This window comes from Podarcis melisellensis, assembly GCF_964234715.1.
Source record: "Podarcis melisellensis genome assembly, chromosome: 3".
Classification (NCBI taxonomy): domain Eukaryota; kingdom Metazoa; phylum Chordata; class Lepidosauria; order Squamata; family Lacertidae; genus Podarcis; species Podarcis melisellensis.
Window position 1 is genome coordinate 11,767,898 of NC_138530.1, and position 11,452 is coordinate 11,779,349.

The 11,452-nt window shown below is 43.0% G+C and overlaps 1 protein-coding gene across 2 annotated transcripts in view; it reads left to right on the top strand.

Annotated features, from left to right (window-relative positions):
• PPP4R3B (protein phosphatase 4 regulatory subunit 3B) overlaps positions 1-11,452 on the top strand; it is a 30,468-nt gene that overhangs the window by 15,079 nt on the left and 3,937 nt on the right. The window contains exons 8-15 of one of the 2 annotated variants that reach the window (XM_081903892.1): positions 649-798; positions 2,151-2,253; positions 4,679-4,720; positions 6,280-6,438; positions 6,735-6,904; positions 9,525-9,664; positions 10,807-10,991; positions 11,134-11,336. In XM_081903892.1, coding sequence (XP_081760018.1) covers positions 649-798; positions 2,151-2,253; positions 4,679-4,720; positions 6,280-6,438; positions 6,735-6,904; positions 9,525-9,664; positions 10,807-10,991; positions 11,134-11,336 — 1,152 coding nt within the window. The remainder of the gene's footprint in view (positions 1-648; positions 799-2,150; positions 2,254-4,678; positions 4,721-6,279; positions 6,439-6,734; positions 6,905-9,524; positions 9,665-10,806; positions 10,992-11,133; positions 11,337-11,452) is intronic. The other variant, XM_081903893.1, reaches the window with a different exon arrangement.

Here is an 11,452-nt window from a genome sequence, read left to right on the forward strand (position 1 = left end):
GAGCAAAAATAGTGTGGCAGTCGCTGAAGGCAATAGATATCTGGGGTGGCAAGTGGCCACTAGGCAGTTAACCCTGCCTATTAGCTTAAATTTGTAAAGGGTTCATTGTGAAAAATCTGTTGTCTTTAACACACAGTCTCCAAAAACACTGCATAGCAGAAACATAGCAAACGGTTAAAATGTTGAATAGGCTACATAGCAATAAAAATGACTTCACGGGTGAAAAAATACCTAAGAACCACCATATTACAATTTTATTTTATTACAATTTATTACCCTTTCTTCACTTTAAGGCTCCAGGACAGGCTACAACAATCAGAACACAATGTTAATATTGAAATGCAATATTACATAATATTATAAACTGTTTTGAACTTAAAATTACAAAAATAAGGTGGATCCTAAAAATATACATCACAAGTGAACTCTCCATAAGTTCCTTTTTTTAATCAAGAGGAAATAAACATCCTCATCAATAAAGGTGGGAAATTACACAAAGCTCAGTAATTGGTACCCTGAGAGATGGTAACCAAAATCAAAAACTGTCATAGATTCCTATTATTACCCTTCCCCCGCAAAAGGAAAAAAATACTATTTACCTTTGTTAAATTTCTGAAAGCGTGTCTAATTTGTCTCTGTTTGTTTCAGGACATTCTCCTCATAAACGTAGTCATTGAGCAAATGATCTGTGACACTGACCCCGAGCTTGGGGGCGCTGTTCAGTTAATGGGGCTCTTGCGTACCCTAATTGATCCTGAGAACATGTTGGCCACAGCTAATGTAAGAAAATGGAAAGGGGTAAAGAAACTTTACTGTCTAAGAAACATGTTGACTCAAATCTACTTGTCTTTCGGCACACTTTGTAACTATTTGCAAAAATGTGCGTTAGCTTTGCATTTCTGGAAAATATACTTGGAAGCATGTTTTTTCTTTAAAATATATGTACGTATATGTTTCCACCACAAAACTGGAATGGTAGTTTTACTTCATCTCAGATGTCGTCCCCACAGCATGATGTCAGAACGTTTTATTTTAGACCATGTGCGTGACTTTTCATGTGCGTGGAGATTGCAGTACTTGTACACCGTTTTTTGTTCAGTTTAAATATTGTCCACTCTTGGGTTGAATCATGAGTTCTTCTTCCATGTCTGCTGCCCAGGGGATTGAAAGGCATCAACACCATATATGGACTGGGTGACCTTTGAGCTCCCCATGGCAGGTGGGGCATGGTTAATACCATTGCCTGCAAACCAAGGTCTTACATAATCTGGGCTGGGAGCAAGTGTTTATATAGTAAAAAAAAATTCAGTCTGGTGCAATGGGAAGAGTTGGGGATTTTAATTTAGAAGGACCAAGTTCATGCTCTCAAACTGAAGTTTACTAGCTAGGTAAGCTGCCATGGTGGCTTTGAGGTAAAACACAAAATGTGTTGCGATTTCCTGTTCCATTGTGACTGTACAATGGAAGGATAGAAATAAAGCCAATGCTCTGTAGCTGTGTGAATGTTTATGCTGGTGCGTGCGTGCCGTATTGTCGTTTAAAGCATCTCAGTCCTGCCCTTCATTATATGAGTCTCAAGGTATCTTACAGCATATCTTAAAACTGCTGCTTATAAAACAATTTAAAGAGGCAGTAAAACACAGAGTTTAATTTCACAACAGCCGCAGCCTCCAGAGCCATTTAAAGTCATCAAGCCGCTAAAACTCAGGAATGTTAAACATATGGGAATGTGTCTTTTTTTAAAAAGGGGGGGATTATCTGGTGCTTGAAAAGCAACAGTTTGGATTCTATGTTAATTGGTGAAGAAAGGCAGTTGCATAACTTAGGTACCAGGGCAGAGATGGGCCCTGCCCCACCTCATTAGGGTGAGGCCACCCTAATTTTATAGATTTTTTAATTTATTGTATTCATACAATTTATATACCGCTTGATTGCCCAAAAAAAAAACAACCCCTCAAAGCTATTTAAAACATTCAAATAATAATAGTGGGAATGTGATGGCTTGCATCTCTTCTGGGTAGAAGATACCTTGAAGGCGCTGAATTCAGCATCATCGATTTCTCTTTGTTTGGTTGTTTGTTACTTCTCAGCTGCATGACTTTACATGCTGTTAGCATATTTGCTAATCTAGTTAGTATTTTCTGTTTCAGAAAACCGAGAAAAGTGAGTTTCTCAATTTTTTCTACAACCATTGTATGCATGTCCTCACTGCTCCACTTCTGGCAAACACATCAGAGGACAAAAGCGACAAAGGTAAGATCAGATGTTTTGATTGTCTTTTCTGCCTTCTTCTATCCACGTTTTCGTATTTCAGACTCATGCCGCTGTTTGCAGGACAAACTGTGTTTTTGTTGTGCGGATTAATTTACTCAAACCGAGACTTACATACTTTTATGCCCTGGTTGTATTGAAGCTGTCCGAGGTTTGCAGAAGACTGGTGGAAGGAGAGTGTGGCCTGCTTCACATAGATTAGTGTTGCATGCGTGAGCTTGCATGTCGCCATTCTCCACAGTTACAAGGAGGAGATTGGACCTTTAGCTTCCTCTTTGCACTAACCACATTTCCTCATTATGGGCAAACCTAAACCAACTGTCTCTGGGGAAGAAAGCCAGCTTCAAACTGAGGTTTAGGTCTTTGGCTTGTTTCCCTAAGCCAGCCTTCCCCAACCTTGTGTCCTTCAGATGTGTCAACTACCGTCAGCATGGCCAGTAGTCCAAAACAACTTGAGGACACAGGGTTGGGAGAGGCTGTTCCTAAACATAGTTAGCCCTAGTCACAGTTCTCCATTCAGGTGAAATAAATACAGTGGTACCTTGGTTTACGAACTTAATGCGTACTGGAAGTCCCTTCTTAAACCAAAGCATTGTTCAACCAAGGCGTGCTTTCCCATAGCAGCGGGAGACTCTGTTTACAAATGGAACATGTTCTGCTTCCAAGGCAAAGTTCACAAACCAAAACATCTACTTCCAGGTTTGCAGCGTTCTTCATCCAAGTTGTTCATAAACTAAGCTGTTCTTAAACCAAGGTACCACTGTAGTTGGAAACTAAAGCTAACACTTCTAGTGTCTTCAAGGCTGTGCCAGAGGAGCAAGCAAAGCTCACTCAGGCTTGTACCCCTTTTGCTAAGCTGGTTTAGCATTAACATCTGAATGCTGTGTTTGTGGTTAGTCCAAATGTAGTCGTATCTTGGTTCTCAAATGCCTTGTGACTCGAATGTTTTGGCTCCCGAATGCCGCAAACCCGGAAGTGAGTGTTCTGGTTTGCAAACATTTTTTGGAAGCCATATGTCCTCCGCAGCTTCCGAATGAGTGCAGGAAGCTCCCGCAGCAATCGGAAGCCGCACCTTGGTTTTCAAACGTTTTCTGAAGTCGAACGGACTTCGAGAACGGATTCCGTTCAAGAACCAAGTTATGTCTGTACTGTTGTAAAATTCCAGATTTTTATGGGTTCTCGTTTTCACTGACTGCTGAGTACTGGAAATTCTGGTCTTCAGGGGCTTCAGTTCTAGAAACAACCTTCTGTCGTTGGATTTTAGCTGCTGATATTGACTACATTTTGTAAATTTTTAGACAAAAAGGTCTTGCATTATGATGTACAGTGCTTCATTTTTGAGTTACGGTGGTACCTCGGGTTAAGTACTTAATTCATTCTGGAGATCCCTTCTTAACCTGAAACTGTTCTTAACCTGAAGCACCACTTTAGCTAATGGGGCCTCCCGCTGCCGCTGCGCCACCAGAGCACGAATTCTGTTCGCATCCTGAAGCAAAGTTCTTAACCTGAGGTACTATTTCTGGGTTAGCAGAGTCTGTAACCTGAAGTTTCTACAACCTGAAGCGTATGTAACCCAAGGTACCACTGTACTCTAAAATAATTTCAGAAACCAAGGGATCTCTTGAGAAACTGTCTCATCGTTTTTGCCTAGCACACTGACTCAGGTGTAGCTTCTTCTCTCAAGCCCATGAGGAAGAGACGCTTCCAGTTTTAAAGCAACCACCGTTTCCCTTGGTATCCAAACATGAGGAGTTGTGATCTGAGAGCAAGATAGACTTGTTCTTACTTGCTGTAGTTTAAACAAATCTTTGTTTCCAGCATTGGGATGTCAAAGGGAACCGTGTTTAGTTTAAAACTGGAAGCTTCTCTTCATAGGCTCGGAAGGAGAAGAGAGGGAACACACAAACCCAAGGCTCATGCAGGCTTGGTCACACAGTGGGAAACCACAGTTTCCTGTTGTGTGTGAACCAGGCTGCTGATTTTTTTCAGGCACAGTGGTTTCTTACAAAAATAAACCCATATCTTTAAAAGTCACTTAAGCAGTTCTGAGATTCAAAGGTTGCTGCAATGAAAGCAGAGTAGAATGGGATTGGTAACTTGTTTTTGTAGCTTTTTGCAAACTTCTCCATGCTGACTTGCATGTCTCCTATCTTTTACCACCAATTTTTAGTGGCTAACACAGTACTATTTGCAGATGGAGTACATGTGTGCAACTCCAATGGTGTTACAGACAAAACTAGGTGGGTTCTGGTGCCTGACAACCCCCCTCCAAAAAGAGTTTGGGTGGGCTTCTTGTGCTGCACAGGCGAGTCAGAAGTTGTCTGACCTTGAAATAAAATGTATTTTCTGTTTGCCACAGCCATTAAGCAGGCATCTTAACAGTGCTAAATCTTTTCACTTCTTTTAGATGTGGTAGTTGGAAGCAACAAGAGTAATACAATTTGCCCAGGTAGGTGTATGCATTTGTGATTTTTTTTTTCTTAAACCCCCACCACCACCATCCTAATTTGAAATGAGGTGTACATATGGAAAGATCCTTTCCTAGGAATCTTAGATTGACAACTTTTTCTTCCTCCTGGGGGAGTGGGGCATTCTAGAGACATCACCCTAAAAAATGGGGAAATCGTGTCCCCAATTGACAGCAAGAAGGCTGCATTTCAGCCATCACTGCCACTGGTCTGCCAAAGCATGAAGGATCTGGAATGAGCCATGCGCTTGTGTGGTTCTCTCATGCCTCTGGCAGAATAGCAAACATCTTGTTTTGTCAAACTGCAGTGCGGTGCGGATAGAGAGAGGTTTTTCTATTTCTCTCATAATACTAGAACTAAAGTGCTTTAATGAAGCTGAGAGATACAGGACACACAGCAAATAACTCAACTGTGGAGTTTACTACCACAAACTGTAGCGATGGCTGGTGATTTGGATGTCTTAAAATGGGATTAGCAACTAGCCACGGTGGCTGTATTATCTTCAGTATTAGAAGTAGCATGCTTTGGAAAATTTCAGCAGCTGGGGATCATGAGCGGATGCTGTTTCACACAGGCATCTGGTTGGCCATTGTGAAAACAGGATACTGGACTAGATGAGACTTTGATCTGATCCAACAAGGCTATTCTTTTATACGTTTATGTCTGAACTGGGAAACCAGGATTGCAAGTGTGTCCTTGGCTCCTTCCAATCCTCCACGATGTGGAGGGTTGAAGAATGTGACATACAAATGCGTTGTGTGAATGGTTGTGTGAAATCATCCACTTTGTGAATACAGCCACTCTGCGCACAGGCTTTTCACAAATCTCTAAGCTTTTGGTGTGCCGTGGCAAGACCAGCCACCAAGACTTGGTAGCAAGACCAGCTACCAAGGGATTTTCAGAAACACCCCTGGACATTTAAGGACAGGGGTCAGCAAACTTTTTCAGCAGGGGACCGGTCTACTGTCCCTCAGACCTTGTGGGGGGCCAGACTATATTTTGGGGGGAAAGGGGAGGAGAACGAATTTCTGTGCCCCCAAATAACCCAGAGATGCATTTTAAATAAAAGGACACATTCTACTCACGTGAAAACACACCGATTCCTGGAGCGTCCGCGGGCCAGATTGAGAAGGCGATTGGGCCGGATCTGGCCCCCAGGCCCAAGTTTGCCTAGCCATGTTTAAGGAGGTACATGCATCTTCTGTAGCAACAGCTGACTGATTTGATACAGTTACTGAGGATTTTTTCCACACATTTGTTTGTTTGTTATTACATTTTTATTAACTTTAGTAAATCTGAGCCTCCTTAAGTAATCAGAGAGGCTGGGTACAGAAGATTTTAAATAAAAACAATGCTAGACCTAGGATCCCAGCTTGTGCTTAGAGAACTCTGCTCCATGGCAAAGGTTTTTGATCTCAAGCATGCTTGACATTAATGTCTGGCTTGGGGAAAGTCTTACTCCTAGGCGAACACTATTTTTGTTGTGACTTTGGCATTTGCAGGGTTCATTGTATCTAACTGGGTTTTGTTCCTTTGGCAGACAACTACCAAACAGCACAGCTGCTTGCCTTAATTTTGGAGCTGCTCACCTTTTGTGTGGAACACCACACATATCACATCAAGAACTATATTATGAACAAGGATTTGCTCAGAAGAGTGTTGGTCTTGATGAATTCAAAACACACCTTTTTGGCACTGTGTAAGTAGCAGGTCAATTTTCCTTTTCTAAGCTGGCTCCTAGACCAGCTTTCCTCAACTTGGTGCACACCAGTTGTTGGACTCTTGGATTCCCATCAGCTCCAGTCAGCATGGTCAGCGTTGATGGGAGTTGTAGTCCAACATCATCTGGAGAACACCAGGTTTGGGAAGGCTGTCCTAGACATCATAGTTTGCTGCTGGTCAGTAAACTGGACTACTCCTTTCAGCTGATGTAAACAGATGCTGGTAGTGTGAGAACCAGAAAGGACCCTCTTAAAGTGCTTTTTAACATTGCAGGTGCTCTTCGTTTCATGAGGAGGATAATCGGCCTAAAGGATGAGTTTTATAACCGTTATATCACCAAAGGAAACCTGTTTGAGCCCGTCATAAATGCTCTTTTGGATAATGGAACTAGGTACAATCTCCTGAATTCAGCAGTCATTGAGCTTTTTGAATTCATCAGAGTGGTAAGTTGTGCTTTCAATTCCAAGAAACCTTTCAGGCATGTGTGAGCTTTAGATCTTGCTACTGAACGCTGGAAATAACTTTTTTATGTGTTGTGGGCATTCATCTGTCTTGGGAGACTGTGGAGGAGTGAGTTTTTGGAGGTGAGGTCAAACTGTTGGCAGCTTGCAGTGCGTTCTGTGGTTGTAGAGGCTGACACAGCACCTGGGACAGATGATGGCGGCTGGTTCTACTGCTACAGATGGAGCATGGTTTTTCTTCGCTCTGCGCTCTTCCCAGCGGTCATTCCTCCTTTGGTCACTGCTATGGATACATGACCAGATGGCCTGTCTCCAGGTGTTGTGGTCTTCTGCAAGGGATTCCCACACAGGAGGGTTGATGTCACCAGCCTTCGTGTCCTGTTTGCAGACATTTTGTAACATAGAGTTGATCTGCCAATGGGCCTGGTGCCTGAAGTCAGCTCCCTGTAGAGCAGGTCCTTGGGGATCCTGCCATCTTCAAGGAAGTGTTAAGTGTAAAAAACAAAAAAACCACACCCTGAGTCACAGCAATATAGGGGAATGGACCATTACTACTAGAGTATGACATGGAAAAGACTGAATCTTGAGTCCATTCCCTATTCTCTCTCCCTTCCCTGCTGGCCTTTCCCAACGGTGCCTCTTGAGCAGCTGTGTCCATCCTTTCCTGTTCCAGAGGGTTTTCCTGGTTTGGCCATGTGTGACTTGCCACTCACTAGAGATTGATGCAACACTCTGCATGGGGAGCATGGCAAGTGGTTTTGTTAAACCCTTCATGCGAGCCACAGACTTGTTCTCATATTTTGTTCAGACTCCTTAAAAGTGTCTTGGCAGGCCTGCATAAATGCCTTGGAGAAGCTTTACCCATCCTGACACCTTCCAGATGTTTTGGACTACTAGCTTCCATCACCCTTAACTATTGGTCATGCTGGCTGGTGTTAGTGTAATCCAAAACTGTGGAAGGGCACCAAGTTGGGGAAGGCTGTCCTAGAGCTTTACTGGCAGTGTTATTCAAAGCAAGAGTATGGGGCACTCTTCTGCTAGAAAAACTGTCTGCGTTAGCTGCAGAGAAACTCTCAAGTATGTGCCATTGCTCAAAACGTTTTGACTTCTACACCTACCACCAGCTGCCAAAAGAGAGGAGCAGCTGAACAGGGTAGTTGACTCAAAATTCCCATAATGGAAGCCAGGTTTCTAGTGCGCTCTATGACTAGAACGCACTCCTTCCTTCCCGGCTGTGCATCTTGATCTCCACAGTGATTTTCCAGGAATTCATATACAAAACACATCATAGAACACTTCACCCGTTTAAATGCAAAAGGAAGTTAATCAGGCTTGTAAAGCTAGTTTCATTTAGTGATTTTGAGTCAGTGATTTTCCCCCCAGAGTATGTTAGTAATTTCAAGCTAAAAGGTGGTGTTCAACTGCGGTTTGCATAGATCAGAGCCACTGAAATTAAAGCTCCTGAGTTCTACTCTGGGTAAAACGTAGTTGAGTCCTGCTGTTTCTGAGTGTCAGCAATGATCATAATGTCCACACTTCATTTTTCCCCCAGCCTGTTATACAAACATCACAAGCAGGAAAAAGGGCAGCTTGAGGCAGTAGGGTGGCTAATTCAAAATCATTCTTCACACCCACAGAGATCCAAATAGAACTGATTTGAAGAATCTGTGTTAGAAATAGTATGGCTTCTGCCCCTACAGGCGTTGCAGCCGTGACTGGTGTGCCACGGTTGTGTCAATAGGCAGCAGAGAGGAACAGGCTATGTCTACGCTCAGTGTTCTGCAACCTGTGAGCACTCAGAATGATTAATAGCCTGACAGGTGTAGTAATGAAAATAAAGGAAATAGTATTACTTATTTGAATTTAAATCTCAGTCTTCTCTTATAGGTGTATTGACTTTAAGAAAGTCTTTTAACCCATTACTTGCTTCTCTTCAAATTTCTGGGAAATTGAGGGAGCTGTCGGTCTTACAGAAAGCCATGAGGCTGCTTCTTTTTTCTTCAGCCTATAAGGGATATCCCCAGGGTCTATAAAACACACAGTACAGCTTTCAAGCTTGGAAGAGCACCACTTATACTAAGAGTTCTGCCACAATCTTATCCCTGTTTGGCAGGAAGCAAACTGGCTGTCACATGGAGATGAATACAGTAGCCCCTTTAGTTTGATTCCGTTTTTGTAAGTGCTGCACCAAAGGCTTGTGTGAATTTGTAGAGGAAAATAATTTGGAAGGGGGCAGGTGTTTTGACTCTTAACTCTTACTACTACTACCACCACCCCCAATTTCAGAATTGTATTTGTGTATACAGCCATAGTGTTTGTGGCTACAGAGTTCTCTGCATATCTTTGCCTGTTAGCTCAGGTAGCACACAAGCATATGAGTGAATTGTCTGGAATTCCTCCTTGTGTACTTTGTCAGAGGGTATTACTTCAGTAAAATATTCCTGAGGCTGCTCGATCACGAAACCCAAGTTTCAAGCTTAAATCATTTTTTACCCTTTTGCTGTGAAAGGAAAAGTTAGCATTTAACTGCAGTGATGGGCTGAGATTGATATGTTTTCTTATCCAGCTTGGTAACGCTAGCCTTTGTTTTGTGTTAATGCAGGAAGATATCAAATCACTTACTGCACATATAGTTGAAAACTTTTATAAGGCACTTGAATCCATTGAATATGTTCAGACGTTTAAAGGACTGAAGACAAAATATGAGCAAGAGAAAGACAGACAAAGCCAGAAATTGAACAGGTATCCCTCTTGATCCTAAACGTCAAACTGAAAGCACCTTTGCATGGCCTTTCTAGAAGGTTTCATGACCTGTTCCTGCCTTGCTTGTCCTGTTAATGATACTGTCAAATGTGCCAGCCTTTCTTACAAAGAATGCACAATATATAACAATAGAGTGTTTTACTTGGTCAGGACTTTTTGTATTTAGTACATTTCTCTCTCCGCTTTACAACTACGAGACTTCCGGATCTCAGCATTTTGGTCCTTGGCTTGCTTTGAAAAGCATGTTGCTTAATTTCAAAACAGAGGTGAGGAAACTAGAATTTGGCCACAGGTATCTGGAAGGAAATTTTACGTTGCTTGGATCTCTGAGACTCTGACTCGGTAAGGCATCCTGAAAGCTGAAGGGCAGCAAATAGATTGTTTTAATGCATTAATACATTATATCCAGGGGTGAGGGGGAATCTCCCCCTTTAGGGAAGTTCTCAGGTTGGGATTTTGTCATGGTGAGAGGAACAGAGATTAGTTGAGCCAACAAGTAGGCTGGTGCAGAGCAGCCCATAATTCCTGAAGGTGTTAGAAGACCCTGAAAGGCTGCTGTGGAAGTTCAGGTGGCCCACAATCCTATAAAAGGCTGCCCTAAGCTCCTTAGAAGGTACGCGGGTGGCGCTGCGGGTTAAACCACAGAGCCTAGGACTTGCTGATCAGAAGGTCGGCAGTTCGAATCCCCGTGACTGAGTGAGCTCCCGTGGCTCGGTCCCTGCTCCTGCCAACCTAGCTGTTCAAAAGCACGTCAAAGTGCAAGTAGATAAATAGGTACCGCTCCGGCAGGAAGGTAAATGGCATTTCCGTGTGCTGCTCTGGTTCTCCAGAAGCGGCTTAGTCATGCTGGCCACATGACCCGGAAGCTGTATGCCGGCTCCCTCAGCCAATAAAGCGAGATGAGCGCCGCAACCCCAGAGTCGGCCACCTTTACTTTTACCCTTAAGCTCCTTAGAGGAAGACCAGGATTCTGGCATTAACTAACTACTCTCAGTGTTGTTTTCTGGTAACTTCTCCATACTGTAACAACCAAGCATGGTCTAGCTTTGTCATCTTATATAGGGGACCCCCCTGCTCTGCGCGTGTCAGATTTTGAGCGTTTTTGTGTGTGTATTTTACAGTGTCCCATCTATACTGCGTAGCAACAGGTTCCGTAGAGATGCTAGGACCTTGGAGGATGATGAGGAAATGTGGTTCAATGAAGATGAAGAGGAGGAGGGTGAAGCAGTTGTACCCCCTGTAGAAAAATCGAAGTCAGAGGACGATTTTCCAGATAGTTATGAGAAATTCATGGAAACAAAAAAAGGTATCCCCCCATTTTTGCCATGCTTCCCCCAGTTGGAAGTGCCATTTGAAGTAGTAGTTCAGTTGAGCTGCTGTATGCATCTCGGCTTATATAGGTCATTTATCTTAATGACAATGCTAAACAATTTTTTTTTCCCCAATAGCAAAAGAGAGTGAAGACAAAGAGAATCTCCCCAAAAGAACTTCAGCAGGTGGTTTCAAATTCACATTTTCCCACTCCGCCAGTGCAACTAATGGAGCAAATAGTACAAACAGTAAATCTGTAGCAGCTCAGACGTCGCCAGCAAGTTCAAATGGTTCTTCTTCTAAGAATGCCAATTTGACTGCAGCGGTCACAGCCACAAAGGTGAGCCAGCTGGTATCATTGATGATGGTGAGAAAGCCCCTTCAAATGTATAAACCTGTTCTTAAAGCCCAGAGGGGAGACCTTCCTCATTGTACTTACCGTATTTTTTGCTCTAT